Raw genomic sequence first — 19,165 nt, forward strand, 5'->3', positions numbered from 1 at the left:
TATGCTGTCTTATAATGACACTTTATTTTGCTTCTCCTGGTGCATGATAGCTCACATAAAAGTAACAGGGAAAACCAGCGGACAATATCAGGAAAACATAATTAAGGCATTAAGCAGTTTCAGAGGTGTAAGCGCAAAGGACTGGGGTTTTGTTTTTTTCCCCGAATTCTTTTATAATAACTGTACATAATGCAAAAGCAGCATTAAAATACACAATTGTGCATTACAATCAACTCCTATACTTGGGAAGGAGGTGTGACAAATTAAGATTTATCCCTGCAGTGCTAAGCTGCTTTGCCAGTATCTTTCATCTACAGAGGACAGTAACAGTTGCTGGCAGAGTTTTTTTTCCATTTTATCCAGCACCAGACAATGTCAGCTCCAACTGACTTACAAATTCCCAGGAAAGATAGTAGCCCAGCATATCTTCATCTTGGATTACATATATCCTAGCAGTTGTTTATTCAGTCTGCGTCATGAGGAAAAAAAACACCCATATTGCTTACTGCTTATTAAACTGTAAGATTATTTTAGTCACTACAGCTCAAAATTAAGTCTTTATTACAGCAGTAAACACACCTTTATTCCAGATGACAAATTAATAATTCCTAGAAACAATGATATCAAGAAATAATCTTTACTCAAACAATTGCCAATTCTAGCTGTTCTTTAGAATTACTTTTAAAGACAACCAACAATCCAGAGTTGAAGCTGTCTCCAGACTGTTGTTTTTTCAGAAAATTATCATGCTGTGAGGTTGAGAGTTGAAAATTTTATTATTTGCTCTTGATAATCATATTATTTGTTTGCACACAGGACTTAAGAAACCTCCGAATCCTTTACCTGGGAGGGTTCTGTGTTATAAACTTGCTTCTGGTCATTTAACATCTGTAACAATGCTTTAGCTCACTTGAGCTCAGGGTGCCAGGTTACTCCTGCTAACATCTTTTCCCAGGGAGACATTTGGAGCTGTAAAAGCTAACTCTGTGGCTCACTGCAAACAGCTAGACCACAGAGTGTTTTGGCTTCATACAGCACTAAGTCATTTTGTTTACCAGCACTTTACAGACTACATGGTGTACATTCATAGACGTGCACATATCATCCTAGAATACTTCTTATTGTTTTAATGAAGTGGCTGGGTCGACTCACAGTTCCTCCTTACTCCATTCCTTGGAGTTACGTTACAAAACAAAATTGGGATCTCCTCTGCCCAGAGCCTTTAGCCAGATCAGATGTATGATGGCTACAGCTGTTTGCTGACCCAGCACAGCTATTCATGTATAACAAAACAACAAAAAAAGTGCATCTGACTTGAGCATAGAAAATTCTGTCTTTCCCAACTGGAAATGAACAAGAAAACAACAAAAATCACCCCCTTCAAAAAAAAAACCCAAATAAAGAAAAAAGAAAATTTCTTTGGACTTTAAGAACCCTTAAACAAAGGCCTTCTGACACGTTACTAGGGAAACTACAGTCATAGAAATGAAATGTGGCACAGTCATTAAGTTAAAAAAACCTTGCTGTCAAAAAAGTAAATATTATTAAACGTTCTACATTTCATATAGCCGAAGGAAGGCATTTAAAGCCCTGTACTATGACAATTTATTTCATGTATCTATTATAGAAGATGATGCACTATAACAGATGTGACCTAACTGTCATTTAAAGTGTATACATCTTACTAGCTCAGAAATACAGGCAGTTTGGGCAAAGGCTCTGTATAATTTCATACCGCAGTGTGAACCATATTCAAGACTTGCCACGAGCACAGCTGAATAGCCAGAGGGGAAAGACTGAATCAAGCAAGATGAAGCATTATCACCCCATTTCATTCTTTGTCATCCTGAAATGAACAATAAATATAGTTCATATATTTTAAGGAAAAACACAAAGGCAGCTTAATATTCAGTATTTTTTAAAAAAGACACAGTTGCAACAGGGGAAAATGAAACGTGACTACATCAATACCACATTAGAACTGGCAACAGCTCTTGCAAAACTATCAAAGCCTATATTGTGTTGCTTCATGCATGCTCTACTCTGTTAAGATGAAACTTCCCCTATTTCTGAAGTAACAAAAAAGGAAGTAGAGTAGCTTTTGATGGCTTTCATAAGAAAAGCTGTACGTTATCCCTGTTTTTAAAGTAAAATTGCTAAAGGAGCCAATTCATATTCTCTTTATGGTATTAATATGTTTTAAAAAGAATGGGAAATTTAGAACTCTAGAGGGAAGTTATTGCTTCCTTATGTACACATCTTTAAGACAATCTAATAGAAACCAACTGCAAAGACAGAAGCAACAATAACAACAAAAAATATTTAAGCCGGTCTTTCAACTCTTTAATGTCAAAAAGTTATTTTCAAGTCAGTTCTACAATGAACTTTATTAATTACAAATCCACTATGATGACGTGTGCTATTTAATGCTTGTGCAGTCTGTGACTTTCTTGTGAGTCTTAGTTAATGACCCTAAAGCTACATACCATCTCACTGAAGTGAAATCTTCTGACAGGCAAGTTAGAAAGGTTGCCTCATATGCTTTATAATGACCTAGCTATCTTTGTGCTGCAAGTATGACATCTCAGGAGATGAGAGCGAGCCATCTGAATAAACATTTGGTATTCCTTGAAAATTGGCTATTCAAGTGCCACAAAAATAGCATCTTGGGTTCTGTAAGTAAACTTCTCCATATTCAGCACAGTTAGACCATGCTTCTGATGTTCCTTTCAGATTAACCGTTTGGTTTGTTGGGGTTTTTTTTAACTAATTTAAACAACAAAACAATTAAGAAAACTGACTACTTTGAGAAACTATATGAATGCAAATCCTATTATTTATCAGCTGATTTCAAAAGAAATTTTAATTTAGGAGCATGCTGATGATGATAATCTTTTTCAAATTCTGATGCTTGTACTTGCTGTTTGCCATTTGACTGATTAGTTTAATTCCTTCAGAATTTACATAATGTGCTAATGATAAATAAAAATGGCTATAGGAATAATTGCATTACTTGATAAAATTATTAAAAACAAATCAAGACAAAATACTCCAACTCTCTTTGCAGAGCTTGAGGCACAAAATATGCAAAGGGAAAACTTGCTTTACTCAGACTTCTACAGCTAATGAATTGGTGAGCCTTCTGTTGGCAAAGGATTTTCATGCAATGTAGGAACAATGTTCTTCCTCAGAAGACAGAACTGCCAACTATCATGATACCGTAAAACGCTGCAAACAGTTAAACACACAAGATGTTCAAGAGGAAGTACTGCTCTCTTTTTGAAGCAGAGAGCTGTCTTTTGTTGGATATTTGTACAGTGAGGGAATGCAGAATTCCATTCATTTTGGACAATTATCTAAGCCATTTCTTGCTTCAAAACACTCTGCTCACTCTGAAATTCAATTCAGTTTCCGTACTTTCCTCATACAGGTAAATTTAGTGCCAAATAAGAAGTCTTACAAAATTTTCATTCCTTCTAGCAGTTCTGTAGCATACCTAAAGTAGCGAAAAGAATCACCACCGGAAACCAAACCAGGAACATAGGCTTTTCATAAATTTCCCGTTAACAATAGGTCTACACAAGAACATTCTTCTAGCATGGATGTCAGTGATCCAAAGGGACAGAACTACTGATTGATAAGAATACCAACTGCCTTTTTATCAGTATTGTTGCTATCCGCAGATGATTTATACAACAGAAGTATGTCTATTTTTGCTTTTGTTCTGACAAAAAGCATTCATCTGACATACCTTAACAACTTCAGAACATCAATATGCCACCTTCATGCTTCCTTTTTATAGCTTTTTAAGCCAATGCTAACACTGTCCTGTAATTTTTCCCTTACATCAGCACTGTCACTTGTCTGGTCCTCCCGTGAGCTGGTCTGGCGAGCCAAGAAGATTACATGTACAATCAGCTTTTGGGTGGCTTAGTTTCTTGAACCAGATCATCATGGGGTTGGCAAGCACCAGACCTGTCACAAGAAACGAGGTGGGAACAGGAATACTCTGCCAGAACTCTGGCTGCATTGACTTGCATCATCAGAAACTTGTGGAAACCAGTCACGGTAATGGTAAAGGCCTAGCCACTCCTCATTCAAAAGTCACTTCCGCACTTACTGAAGCTATTGAAATGCACCACTTTGAGAAGATGTATTATTGACTGTTGCACTTAATATCACATTTTCCATACTGTTTTAGTGCTTTTCAGACATTCAAAAGAACTTTCTTCATATTGCACTGGCTCAAAGGTGAGGTCCCATGCTGGACTACTAAAGACTAGGAAGTTACAACAGCATCAATAAACATTGAAATGGACAACACAAACAGAAGAGTTAACAAGCCTGTACACTAGCTAATTTTTATATTTCACTTTTAAATGCTACGGGAGGTGTGTAGTTTTTTGTTTTTATTTAAGTGTAACACATTAAATAAACAAACAACTTCTAGGGCTGACCAGAACACCTAAGTTTGCTACTCAAAGGCAGCTTAAGGTTCTTGCTACAGCCAAAAACAAAGGAGGCCTTTTCAGGTACCCCAGCTACCCCTGTCAATCAATAAGGAACACTTGACAGTATTCTTGTTTATATGGTGATCCTTAAGCTTTCAGACTTCCCACCCCAGAGATGAAAAATAGCAGACAGGGCTTCGTTTTTTCAGGTTACTTATAAATTCGGTTAGCGCGTCTTCACTATTAGTAAAAACTAGGTGGAAAGGGTGAAAGAGTAATAAAAAAAGCTTGGCTTAACTCTAAAGAGTATCCATTTCTCCACGTTACTGGAATGATCGGAGTTTGTTTTGGGGATAATTCCTATTCAAACTCTTCTGACCGCATTTCCCAGCAGCAATCACAGTTCACAGTTTTCATGGTGTAATGTAGTTGCACAGACCTATGGTTCTGATCCATGAATATCCAGCACTGAAAAACAGAGCTGCTTGCCTGAACAGTGAACTGAAACATTTGTAGCATCTGCAGAAGTTGAGCAAGTAAAAGAATGAGAGAACAATTAAAATCATTAAAGGGTCAAGCAGTTGTCTTATAAAAAGCAGACTAAAAAGGTTGGGCCTCTTCAAACAGGAAAAGCTGAAGGTGGGGCAGGAACATGACTGAACTGTACAAAATAAAAAATGGCATCATATGAATTGAATAAAGCCTGATAGAGACAAAGGCTGTGAAGGAGATGAGGTTTACTGCAACATGCTAATTCTTGCTGAAACACTTCAACTGACATTTCTCCATTAAGGTTTTAACGTATTCTCATTACAAAGTATTAGCTCCCTTCCTGGTTAAAGTACTGCTTAGAAATACAAGTGAAAAGTCATCTTCTATAATGTGAAATCTAGACATGCTAGAGAAAAGTTTTGGTTTGACAGCATAAGTCTATGCCAAGGGAACCATTACCTACAAGCTAAAGAAAGAATAAATTTCAGCGCAAGTCTTGCCAAGTAATTACTGTATCATTAACAAAATTACGATAGCTTCCCTCAGAACAGTTTTCTGAATCATGGTTATGACTAAACATTTCTAGAGAAAAAAACCCAGTTCCTTAAAGTCCTCCTTAAACAAGAAAGTCTCTGACAGATCTAAAATGGTGTTCAAAGCGATACAAAGAAAGTAAAGGGTCAGTCTTCTCCAATTCATTATCAAGTTACATGGATTCAAAAACTATTCTGCCTTAGCATGGGGATTCATCATTGCTTTCATGCTGCATAAAAAACTTTGACATAGACAAAACTTAAGTTCTAGGGTAATGGTTCCCCAAAAAACTTTGGCAGACTGTACAGTTGCCCTTCCACTCTCTGCTCGCTCACTCATTTTGAGTAACTGCATTAATGCAACTTCAAAAAAATTATTTCTGAAAATAATAAAAGTTCCTTTGCTTGTCATGGCCTCCTTCAGTTCCAGATTTTCTGAAACAACAACCAACAGATTAATCTTTAAGACCGACACGTTCAAGTTATACTCACTTAGCCCTCTGTAGTAAAGGGGAGATTTAACAAATTGTTAATGCTAATCAATAAATTGATTTGACTACTGTAGTACAATCCTACTTTTTCACTTCTTGATATTCTTCTTCATAGAAAAATCAGTAAAAATTAAGAATCACATCACAGAATAGCATGCTTCTGGTAATCAGAACCTTCTTCAAAGCCAGGTTTTGGGTAGAACTTGATTGAAGCATGAACCTATGCTTGAACAAGTTCTTGCTCTAGGCTACAGGTAATTAACTAAATAGAAAATGGCTCAAAAATATAAACATGGCTACATGAAGGGGGAAAAACATCTTCCTTAGCTTCCATATCACCATTCATGCTTAGCTGTTTTACATTAACCTCTCTATATAAACACACACAATCCCACAGAATACTGCAAACCAGTCTTCATCCAGAAGACTAAAAATAAACAAGAAAAATCTGTAACTTTAATATTGTAACTTGCTTTTACATACATTTATAACTGCTTTAAGAAATAGTTTTTCCTCCTAAACCCAAATATGATAGTTTAAGTAGGTACATTAAATATATGAAGAATCTTCCATTACTATTTTATTGTGAATTTTTTGCTTAAGGTAAGTCTGCTGCTGTGTGTACTTTAGTTGGTTTATATCATGAATGTAGAGCATGCTCAACGGAAAATTTGAAATGCAACGGAAAATTAACATTTACAGTAAAGCCTTAATTTTTTTGTTGGAAGTATGAATACCATTGCAGAATGATCTGAGGTAGTCTACTAGCTTTTTGTGATTATTACTCAGCCAATTTTATTGCCTGACATAATTCAAACACATTCTGCAAGTACAAGGTCTGCGTTCTCTCTAAAAGATTCTTTCCCACTTCAGGGGTGGGAGGAAGTGTTTCCACATGACATACTTGACAGTTAAGGTGTCTTTCAAGCATTCCATACTGTAATCACATTATAAAACAATTAAAAAATTAATTAGAGGGAGTGACAATATGTATTTTACATGGGTTTAGAGAAAAACTGTAAAACAGCATTCTTTTTTTGTTTTTGTGGTTTTTTACTCTGGGCTATTAATTCAGTCTGCTTTGTTTTTTAACTGCAAATTTCATGGCTTTTCCATCACTGGAACAATCCAAACAGTATCGAATGAAAAGAGAGCACAAACATTGTGTTTGAATAAAGACAGACAATAGGCAAAAGAGGTGAGACAATATGAATTTATCAATTCTATGTATAATCTGAATATAATTAAGAGTTATTGGGGGAGCACAAAGAAGCAAAGACCATAAAAGTATTCACAAACAACACTTCAGGCACCAGGGTCTCACGGAATTAATTTAAGATCTCAAACCAGAGAGTTTAAATACATGCTGCCTATTTTACACAGGTAACTGTCAACGAAGGAGAATGATGTTTATGATCTTATGAGATTCTCAAAACATGGGTCATGGCCCATGAAATATGTAAGGCCCATTCATAACTGCATTCAATTAAAAAAAAAATAAATCCCAAACTGGGGATTGTGGCATTTGCAAATACAAACTGAACAAATAATTTCTTCTACACTGTTTATGAGGTAGTCAAAAGCAGAATATGAATCGCCACTAAAAGAAACTTGTGAACTACTGCTCTGCAACAACAGCATGTTTTACTGCTTGGAAGATTGCATTAATGAAGGACAACTTTCCTGCCAAAGATTAAGCTCAAAAGGTTTAATAAATTTGCCTACAAAACTTGTTCAAGAAACAGAAATAATGCCACAACATTTTTTTAGCTCCTATATCAGAATTATTTGATTATATAGACTGCATTTGACTTAGATATGAAGAATTATTTCACCAAGTTAGAACAGCTTTAAAGAAGCTTCATTCTGCAGTCTACTTGACAACATTAACAGTTACATTGAGCTTACACCTAAAATCTAAAGTTTTACTCTCCAGAGAAGAAACCAGCAGTCCAAGGACTTACACTAATAGTTAGCTAAGAAATATGAAATATCACTTGACGTGAAAAAAAAAACAGGAACTTTTATAAACGTAGATAAATAAAATTAAATAATTATTTCCTATTTACTTAAGAGTTTTAAACAGTTTATGTAACTGTGCTCACATCTTGGAAAAGATGACTGCCTTACCAAGGTGATCACGAGCACCCTATATTTATTCTCCACAAACCTGTCAGCAGTTTTAATTCTGAATGCAACAGACAAACAACACATTACTCATAAGTTAAGTATTGTGATGCTGATTTTAAGCCAAGTGACTTGAAGATGTCCAAAAACTGAGATATGAAACATGTGCTACACTACTTCAGAGTACTTCCTTGCTACAGACAAAATGGAAAGGAGATACGACCTTCTGCAAATAGCCATTTTAAACAAGAAAGTTATCTCAGTTTACAATCTACAGATTACTTTCTTGCACTACCCGTTTCCTCAGAAAACTTAGCTAGAGTGACAATAGGTGTAAAGAGCTCTGGAAAGCTTTCCCCTTGATACATTTCCCAGGGTTTAAAACACTGATACTGCCTTTTCTCTATGTGGTATCTTCAACATGCTAAAACTGCAATAGCATGAAAATAAGATAACTTTATAGAGCAACTCACCAAGCTGATCAGCAAGACGAAAATAGTTTGTCTTCTGTGAACGGTCACGCATCTTTTTTCATCTAGACCATACCATACACAGCAGCCCTAAAATACTGAGGCTACTCAAAGAAATTACTGTTCTTGGCAAGCTTTAGATAAAGTTTGAGTTCTATTTCACTTAGACTAAATATTTAAAATTGAGCATTGCCATCTTATACATTATCTCGAGAGTAGATCAACTTTCTTCTCCATCTACTAATGCCTCTATTGCTAAACAAAGCAACATGGCGTTTAAGTGAATATTATTAATTCAGATCTCCTGAGGACAATTGCACTATTTTACTGTTCCAGTTTAATCTGAGGTCAATTCATACAGTCAATTATGAATGAAAATAAATTAGAACAAAATATATTTAGTATAGCAAACAATTCTAATCAAAACTGCCAGAAGTTTTGCACTGATCCATTCTTACGTGTTAAAATTCCATGTAGGACAGTCTCATTTGCTCTTTCATTCCAGGTCTAGGTTTATGGCAGAGTCACGCATGAAACTTCAGATTCACAAAATGCAGTTATTTTGCTGGAAATTTTCAAACGTGAATTTCTCTTCCAACTAGTACTGAACACACAAGATTACCAACCAATTCAAGCAGTAACCTTCCACAGGGAACTGTATCTTTTATACAGGAATATTCACAAGTTCCAACAGCTTCAACAAATTCTTTTAAAGAATTAGTGGAGCTAATGACACCAGGTCAGTCAAAGAACAGACAAAACCCAGTCTATCAGTGCTTCAGCTTAACTATGAAGTGGTCAAAATCTATTCTTGTGAGTGTTAAGTTACAGATGTAACCCACCCTAGCAAGTGGCATGATACATTAGTATCATTAATATAAATTCAAGTTGCAACATCCAATTATAGGAGTTATTTAGAAAAATGTGTGTAAGGCCATAGAAACTAGGAAACAAATTCTCCTTGCTCTGCCCTTGTTTTGTTTTCAGGTCAGACTAATTAAGGTATTTTCTATGATTAGAAAATAAGTTATGATGTTAGCGGTATGCAAAAAGTACTTCTAAGAAGCCAACTACCAGTTCATATTTTAGCATTAAAAGTAGTTAAGGCTACACTATCATCAAATGAAATAACTGGTCCTGTCTTATTAAATCACTATTTAAAAATTCTATTTGTTTCCACCTGCTGTAGAACATATTAAGGCAAAAACAAGCTGTCCTGTAAGTCATATAGGTACATTACAGATAAGATTGTTTTAAATACAGAATCAAAAGCTTAAGTTAAATGCATCAACATCATCAGTTTACTGGACTTGAAGAAACACTATCATCAAAAGTCCATTATCATTAGCCAGACATGAGTTTGTATTGGCCACTATTGCAAATATAAGTATAAATGAATACTTAATGTAGTTGTAATTTTCAGAAGATAATATATTTGGTTAATACTGTTCACCATGATTATGGCTATCAGTTTCCACAACATTTCTTCTCTGAACCTAAAAAGAAAGCAGAATAGGCTTCTAACCAAGCACCAGTTTATTGCTAAGAGTTGGAAAACTTGTCTTAGTAACTGTAAATCAAACACAAATATTTGATTTTCCAAATTCCTATAAGAATCTTGTATACACAACGCTTACAACATCTTAGATTCAGGGTAATAAATGGGATACCATAAATGGGCAGAATACTCTAACTCACACTAAGAAACATGAATGCAATTCAAAATCAGACAAGTGTAAAGGACACACTAATAGTAATTCATCAATTTCTATTAAAATACATTTAGACTCTATATTCTCTCTATATACACATACCATATATAGGTACCCTGTATCTTATATAGTATACTGCCACATATATTCTACCACTACAGAATCTGTTCCAATAGAAGACATAAAACTAGTTTGTTTGTACAGATGGTACCCATAATTATCATAATGATGGCAAAAACACCATTAATTTCTTGGATGTGCATCCTTTAGTGAAGAGCTCAGAGATGACGCCAACTAAACAACTAGGAAAATGCCCTTCTGCAACACAAGTGTTCTTATATTAGTGTCCAATGTTCTTACTAATTCTTACAGCCAAAAGAGGCTGCCAAATTTTACTGAAATATAGTCCCAGCGCTTTATTTCATTCAAAAGTTTAACTTCAGAAGATATCCGCATTTTAATTAGTTATGAACATCTGTTCGATAACTATTGTCAACCAGAAGCTTTAGCAAGAAAGAGCCACAAAACACATTAGCCATTTTAAAGGTCTGTTTTCACACCATCCGAACATTACCTTCTGGGAATTTAGAAAGTAGCTTGAAGCTGATGAAAGTCTTTTAACACACTGATTTACCTTAAAGCAATGTTTACCATGTGCACTGAACTGGTATTAAATACAACAGGGCAATATAACACACAATAAAGTAACATGATATAATAATGTAACTATTTCCTAAAGCAAACTGGTTACAATTAACTTTAACACTAAGAGCCCAAGATTTTTCAGGAGACTTAACCTGTTCAAATCAAGAGCAGTTTCAAACCATCTCTTTTTTTTAAAAAAAACCCAACACAACAAACCAAAGAGCAGTTTGTGATCTAACTGTCAGATTTCAAAGCTGAAATCAGCCTCCAATGATAGTATTACACTTCTTCAGTGGCTGTCAGAATCTTGGCAGTCCATTCAGTAGTTCCATGAAAGGCAGTTAAACTGGATTGGAAAAAAAAAAAATCTATCATCAGCAACCTCAACATTCTTTTTACAAGGACCATCACCTGATCATCACCTGAAGTACTGGCAAGGGTCTATAAACTGAAAAAGGATGGAAAACTACACCATTATTCATTAGCCAACAGCAAAAAGAAAAAAAATTGGCTAAAAGTGGCCTGTTTGAAGAGGCTGAAAAGGGCTAGAAAGTAAAGTCCTGTGCAACCATAAACCTTTACCATTAGTAACTGCAGTTACATAGCTCCTCTGATCACCAGAGACTTGCAACAGCAGTCAAAACACTTAAGAGTATTTCTAAACATTACTTAGAAGTTAGTGAATACAAAATGTATGAATTGTCAGAGCTAAGAAAGCTTTAGAAAACTAGAACCAAGAGCTTCAAAGGAAATAAGCTCTTCTAGTAATTTGGCTAAGTTATTAAAAAAATAAGCAAGACCCTTGTACTTGACTGGGAAGAAGGGAAAATGAATCGTAAGTTTCAATACCCTTAAGACTTCTGTATTACAAAACTAGGTATCACTAGGCATAGCATTTTTTATGTAAATAATTTAATCAGCTAGGCTTCACAGTACTGGCAGAATAATTTAAAAGTTGATTTTGAGTTTTTATTTATTCGATAGGTTGTCCAGAAGATGAGTTACACAACAAAACTAAATACTTCTCTATGTGAAATCATAGCATGTAACCCATCTAACCTATTTCTAATTAGAAGTCCAAAGTACACAAAGCCTTATTTATCTGGCAATTCTCTTTTATTATATCTTTGCCAAAACCCTGTCACACACTGACTCCTAGGATCTTAAAAGACAAATGTAATTTTGGCAAATGTAACTGACACTAGGGTATTGGGAAACCCCAACAAACAAAAAAAACAACACAAAAAAGCCCATGACATAAAATTAAAATCCCAAAAGCTCCCACACTTACATTACTTAAAGAAAAAGTCTTCAAACGTGGACAGTTTTGTTCTAGTTGATAGTTTTGGTTTCCAAATTTGAGAGCAACTTGAATGGCTATTCTTGCAGTTTCTCGTTTGAGGAGCACATCCAAGTAAGAACAATGTAACACACCTTTGCTTTCAGAACAGTTTCTTGCCAAGCACACTTCTACACAGGAATAGAAGTACAGTTACTGTGCATGTGTAATCCTGTGTCTCAGACTAGATGGAAACAAAATGACTGCTGCTGAATACATGCAGTAGGAGACTTCTAAAGTGGGATTTTTTTTCCAGTGATACTAGTACCTGCTCATTACCACATGTGCTATGTTCACCACATTTACCAGTGTAACTGCAAGTGTAATTCTAACTACAATTTTTTAAATAGGATTTAGTTTTGAAAAATTAAATTTCAACAGTTAACACTGTCATTTCACATTCAGAAATATATCTCAAAGTGAAAAATCACAAAGTACACTGAAACGCTACATTTACCAGTTGGCTTGCTCACACCTTCCTCTACAGACCACTGCTAATACAGACGTGCCTACAGATAAACATGAAGTGAGAAGAGGTTTGTGGATGGGAGGGGAAATGCATGTGGGGGAGGAGGAGATGGTTTATATTTAGTATTGTACCTTTGAGGCTTCCCCAGTCATCTCTATAGGACAGAACATTACATTCACAAAAAGGGAATCAAAACTCCACTATGAAGTTTAAATAAACATCAGTACTCTGCAAATGCTGTTAGAGACAACATTATGTTTTTATAGTTGCCAAGCTTTATGATCTAGCAACTCCAGACATATTTCTCAGTCATTATGATAAGAAAAAAAAATCTCTGGTCTTCCACACTGACATCAGAACCAACAACAAAATAATCTAGATGCTTTTAAAATAGAACACTGACACAAATTCCAAGGGTGAACCCCCACACACATCTAGCATTCTGAACTAACTATGGCATTTTTGTTGAAATTTACAAACAGGTAACACCACAGTACAGTAACATCTAAAATAACTTTATCAAAAATAGCACAGGTTTCATGAACACCCAGACTTTATAAACTCTCAAATGCAGTACTCTAAATATAAATGTTTCTTGCCTAAATTAGTTCTCAGAAACACTGTAAATCCTATTCTTTCTCATACCATTTTTTCCAGTCTCGAAAACCTGCTCCAGACACTCAATTCATGTCAGTTGCCCAACTCCCTCATGCTTATCCTTTATGATGTTTTTCCCACACTATCCCTAAACCAAATGTAGAGCATTAATGCTCATTCAGAATGGGAAAAGTAGCTAGAGATTCGTCTGAAAGCTACAGTCTTGTCAAACACTTAGCAGTGCTGTAACTACATCATTGTACTCTACTCTGCTTGATGACTTCCAGATAAGCATCCTTAAAAATAGTACTTATACCAGTATACTTCGAGATTTAAAGATCAAACAATTGGGACGAGTTAGGAGATCCAACACAGGAACTCCGCCACGTAAAGAAAGCCAAGATAACACAACTATTTGATTCAACTCCACATGGAAGGAGACAGAATGCCCATTAGAAGTGACACGAACTCGGCCCTAAAAACTAAGCACAGGGCACACAAGTCAATTTTACTGTTCGTTGGCTTCCTTCCGTACCGGAACTTTAAAAAAAAAAATAATATGGGAACTTCACACCTAAGAAAATACAGCCTTTGTATGGTTAGAAGCCGTACTGTCCACGAGTCCAAAAAACTCCAAACAGAGAAGCCAGCGACTCTGCAGCGGGCAGGGTGGAGCAGAAGGCGGGACAATGACCTAATAGGTCTTTTCTATCTTTAGTTTCATGAGCCGCCGCGGAGCAGAGGCGGCCGGGCCACGCCGAGCACCGGGCCAGCCGCGGCACCGGGCGCTGGGGGGGCGGCAGGTGGGCGCCGCGCTGACCGGCCTGGCGCCGTCCTGCGGCAGCCGTGTGCTCGCAGCCCGTACCCCAGGCGACGGAGCTTACAGCCAGGCACGGTTCACACGGCGCCGAGCTCCGAAGCGATCGCACCAGTCGGGTTTTAGCTACGAGCAACACTGCGAGCGATTCGAGCTGCCCGCTCCCCCTTACCTTGAACACTTTACCGAAAGCACCATCTCCCAGCTCTCCTATAATTTCCCAGAACTCCTCAGGGTTCAAGTCCCTCTTGACGTGCTCGTACTGTTTCTTCTTCTTCTCACCACCCAGCTTGAAGATCTTCCGAAAGTTGAAGAAAGACATTTTTCCTCCTGCCGAGGGCGGCCGACCTCCAGGCGGCCGGGCGGCTGGAGGGGGCGGGCGGCGGCTGGCGGTGCCCCCTCAGCCCGCCGTGACCATCCGGAGCGGGCGGTCCTGCCGGGCGCGATCCCCACGGGGCCCAAGGAAAGTCCTCACGCCGCTGGGAAGCCGTCACCGCCGGGCGCTGAGGGGAACCAGCACCCCGAGATCCCCCCGGAGCCCCCCGCAGGGGCCGGGCCCTCGATGCCGGCCGCGTCAGTCCTCTCCCGCGACGGTCCCGGCGGTCCCTGCCTACTCGGCCGGGCCGGTGGCCATCGCGTCAGCAACAAGTGCCGGGCTCCCTCCCCGGGGCGGGCGGGGCGCAGGACGGAGCCCGAGGAGCGGGGGGGCGGCGGGACGGCGGCTCCCGCTGGACGGGGACGGCGGCTGCGCGCCGGGCGGGGGGAGCGGCCACCCGGCTGCCCGCCGAGGGCGCTCCCGCCGCGGAGAAGGGGGCGGATGTGGGAAGGGGGCTGCCCCACTCCCGGCTCCCGGCCGGTGGCCTCCCGCAGCGGGGCCCCGCGGCGTTCCGGGATGGCAGAGCGGAGACAGGCGGCGTTCACCCCCGGTCTCTCCCTCCCTCTCGCTCTCTTTCTCCCGCTCGCTCCCCCACCCTCTCACGGAGCGGGACCGGGCGGCACCGTTTCCTGCGGGGCGGGGCTGCGCCTCCCCCCACACTCCTCCTCCTCCGCCCGCAGCCGGCGCGTGCGCGCGCCCCGTGCCCCCGCCCCTCTTCCCGCGCTCCCGGAACCGCCTCGCGCCCCGGCCGCCGCCGCCCCGCGCCAGCGCACGCGCGCCCCTGCCCCCGCCATGCGCATGCGCCACACCGACACTCGACACCCCCCTCCGCGCGCCACTACCCCCCACCGGTTCGTCGCCGGCAAAGGCGGGGAAGAGGTGGGGCCTTCCATTACGTCACGCGCGGTGGCGGCGCGAACCAATAGCAGCGCGCCGAGCCTCCGGCGGGTAAGTTGGTGCCTGGCCCGCAGGTGGGGGGGCTCCCTCCCGCCTCTCCCCGGGGCCTGGCAGCAGCGGGCCCTCCTCAGTTTATTCCCTTTTTCCTTGGGAGTAGGCTGCGTACTCGCAGCTGGGGGGAGAAGGAAGTGACTTTTCCCTTTTGTCCTCTGGTAGCCGTTATGGGAGGGGCTGTGTGGAAAAGGGAGCCTTCGGCTCCTGCTGAGTTGCTTATCCTGAAGGACGCCTTGTTCCTTTATTTACGGTCAGCTGTCCCGCGTAGGGAAGGTCTCCTCAGTCCTGTGGTAAATTGAGGGGAGAGCTCCTTTTCAGGGCTGGCTGGGGATCTTGAGCTCCTCTTTCCAGTAGACTCCCTCCTCCGCCCACGGTGTTCCCAGGTGCGGTGTGGGAGCTGCAGGGCTGAGAGGCTCTCTTGGTCTGCCAGGAGCCTTGTGGTGCCTCTCGGAGGGTTTGGGCTTGGGAGTGGCTCTCTGAGGAAGCTGTTGGCAGAAGGTGGCAATGCTGGAAGACCTTTTTTTGTGGGCCAGTGCTGTTCCTAGACCTGCCACTGGTTTGTCACAGCATTCAGTCGTGGCAGGGTGTGAGGTTAACACGCCACACGTGTTTGCTCGCATCTTGTGAGATACCATCAGTGGGACGGGCTGGAGTTTCCCTACCTCACAACGTCTTCCTACAAGGGATTCTTTCATCAGCCTGGCATATGATAGTGTTTTAATAGTTGTGTTGTTTATATGCCACCAAACGTGTGGTATGTCTTCACGTGAAAGCGGTAAGGGGCAATTAGCAGGCATCTTGGAGGTAAGGTTTAGGCTGACAGGAGGCAGGAATGCCATCCGTCTTGCAGTTAAGGCAACGATGTGAGACCTAAGAGGGATCTGACAATGAGTCCAATGCTTAGTGAAAATCATGTGGTGCCTTATCCTTACATGCACCTGAGTGCCTGCAGTTAACATTAGCATTATAAGCTTCTAAAGATAAAGCCTCTGGTGTGTATCATTTTTCAGATCATTTTATTAGCATGACAGTGGTTTGCTGTCTAAGGAGGGTAGTCTATGTGTAAACTTAGTAATGATGAGGCATTGAGATGCACCAGTTGTGGGGATTATATGGCAGCCTCACAGTCTCCTTGAAATGAGCGTGACTGAAAGGGATTTCAGCAAAGGACTTGTCTAATAGTACAGGTGTTTGTAGTAATGAAGACTAGAAGAGTGGTTCAGAAGGAAGTAGGGGCACAGAAGTAGCCTGGAAGTGAACTTTGCATCATGTGTTAACGGTGGTTTTTTTTAGCTGAAGGATGCTGGGGTAGAAGCATTTAAAGAATATGTTGGCGTATGTTGAGTAATTAGTGGTGCTAATAGTATTAGTGTACAGGAACACACTACACTGTGCTGGGTGCTGTCCTGCCACAGAACAAGGAGATGGTCCCTGCCACAACAAGTTACTGAATCAAACAAAAATTTTGTGTTGTGAGTTGTTTTCTTTGATTTGTATAAAATCACTTTCAAGAGTAGTACTACTCTATGCATAGAGAACTTTTCAGATACTCTTGCTAACCTGATAGCAGTCCTGACCTGTAATAATCAGCATTGGTTAATTTAGAAATGAACCTGGCCTTTGTGGTTCCTTTGTTCCAACACCTTGGACACAGAATGTAAAACTTTTGGGGAGGATGTTAAAGCTGAGAGTGTTCGTGTGTTTAACAGTAATACCAAAAAACAACTGCAATCCAAATGAGATGTTTACCTTTATCCTCTATGATCTGCCTGGCTGGCTGTACCGATTAACTTAATTTGCAGGTTTCATGCAGATAGTTTAGATTAAATACAATAACAAAGAATGTGATTGATAAGGTTTCTCCAGTGTTACCAGCAGCAATTTAGCTTGTGGAATCTTAATATTTTTTTTTTTCCCCCCTCTCCCTAACACCTTTTTTTGTGTGTGTGTGTGTGCACCCCTTCAGGTGGGATGATAGCTTTAATTTGAACATTAAAATACAATGATAACTTTAATGATAATTTTCATTTCTTTTTTAAATTGATTATTTTTATTTTTATCTTTCTTTCTCTTGGATAAAAAGTGCTTTGGGATTAATTTCCATCTGTTTATTTGAACTGATTAATTGATAAAGGATGGAGGAAAAAAAGGAATCCAAAGCCGTAGCATGAAATCCTTGCATCTAGGCAGGATTAGCTTTTCTTTAGCCTCAGCGTTAATGTCATAGGGCAGCAGGGAGAGTGATGGGTGGGGATGTATGTCAGAGTTTGTAATAATAACTGGAAATAAATACAAAACTAAAAGAAAATTTCTTGAGCTATATGTGAACAAATGTAGCTGAGCTGAGCTTGCTGCCTTAATAAGGCTGGCTGGCAGTAAGTGCAGAGGGATACTAGGGGCTGTTTTTTTCTCAGCTGTATTGATAAATGAACTTTTGACTGTAAACAGTTCACATACAGCATCTATATAATGTATTGGTTTGCTTTGAATGTATGTGTGTGATAAAACAGGTTCACTCAGACCAGAACAGGGACAGTAGTGTCATTCTACCAATGACTAAATGTTAGTAGGTACTACAGATGCGTTGCTTTAGACTTTTACAAAGATAATCTTCCTGTTCCATAGAGCTTTTAATTCATGTATGTTGAAGATATGAAATGAAAAGCTGGCACAAGAAAAGAGCAATTAATATAGGGATAAAAGTTTTGCTTTTAACTCTTTTGCACTCTTTAACAACCAGTTCAAGATAAAAAACATTTTATCTGAAAGGAAAACTGTACCTCGGTCTCAATTTCCCCCTTTTTCTTACACTTTAGATTTACACCTTGCTACTCAATCCTAAAAATAAACTCTGTAAGGTGAAGGTTAAGTGCTAGTAGCAAATCCTTCCCAATTTGCATTGACTTTCTGGTATAGAGGAGATTGTATGAAGTGTGATTTTTTTGTTTGTTTGTGTTTTTTTGTTTGGAGAGGGTTTGTGCTTTGTTTGGTTTTGTTTTTGTTTTTTTTTTTTCTCTTAGTAGCAGGAGTTTTTAGCAACTGTAAATGTTTCCAAATGGTGAGGGTAAAAAGGTAAAAGTGAGTTATAAGTACATTAAAATTCTCTTTCAGGAATTTAATGCAATGCATTTTGAAAATTCAGTACTTAAAATGTCAGAGTAAAGATGTTAAAGAACTATTTTGGTCGTGCATCAAATATACTGACTTAAAAATAGGTGTAACTCTTTACTGCAATCTTTTTTATCTGTCTGAGATTTAGAAGTCTCCTTTATGCTTTCTGCTGCTTAATATTGCCATCCTTTCCCATTGACATCGTTGCTTACACTTGCTGCTGTTCCTAATTCCCTCTGTCTTCTACTCCTGTTTCATTTACACTGTTTTGCATCAGTTTGTCTTCATTGAAAATAAACACTTGCTTCAGAAATTTAATTTGAAACATGTTCTTCACAGCATATATTGCCCTTTCACTACAGTCCTACATCCTGTCTTCAGTTCTTCCAAAATATTTAATGGTATACTTTTATATTGTCTTGAATTTCTGTCCACCCACGCTTTCACTGATCTCCTCCAATCTTCTTTCTGACGTTTGAGTTGAGTGAACTCTCTAAGGTCACTCTAAGGTCACAGGTGGCTTGTTTGTGGTTGAATCTGAGGTATTATTCTCATTTCATCCATCTTAGTCTGTCACCTTTGGC

The 19,165-nt window shown here is 39.4% G+C and overlaps 2 protein-coding genes across 4 annotated transcripts in view; one reads left to right on the top strand and one right to left on the bottom strand.

The window, feature by feature from the left end:
• The window catches only part of SLK (STE20 like kinase), a 51,738-nt gene extending 36,950 nt beyond the window's left edge, over nt 1-14,788 (bottom strand). For all 3 annotated transcript variants that reach the window (XM_027802510.2, XM_027802511.2, XM_005437246.4), the window contains exon 1: nt 14,316-14,788. In XM_027802510.2, the coding sequence (XP_027658311.2) occupies nt 14,316-14,465 (150 nt within the window). In that variant the 5' untranslated portion in view covers nt 14,466-14,788. The remainder of the gene's footprint in view (nt 1-14,315) is intronic.
• A 612-nt stretch (nt 14,789-15,400) lies between these two features.
• Nucleotides 15,401-19,165, top strand: part of STN1 (STN1 subunit of CST complex) — a 45,983-nt gene continuing 42,218 nt past the window's right edge. Inside the window, exon 1 of the mRNA XM_055719788.1 lies at nt 15,401-15,467. The gene's annotated coding sequence lies outside the window, so the exon portion shown is untranslated. The remainder of the gene's footprint in view (nt 15,468-19,165) is intronic.

Source organism: Falco cherrug, chromosome 9 (assembly GCF_023634085.1).
Source record: "Falco cherrug isolate bFalChe1 chromosome 9, bFalChe1.pri, whole genome shotgun sequence".
Lineage (NCBI taxonomy): Eukaryota > Metazoa > Chordata > Aves > Falconiformes > Falconidae > Falco > Falco cherrug.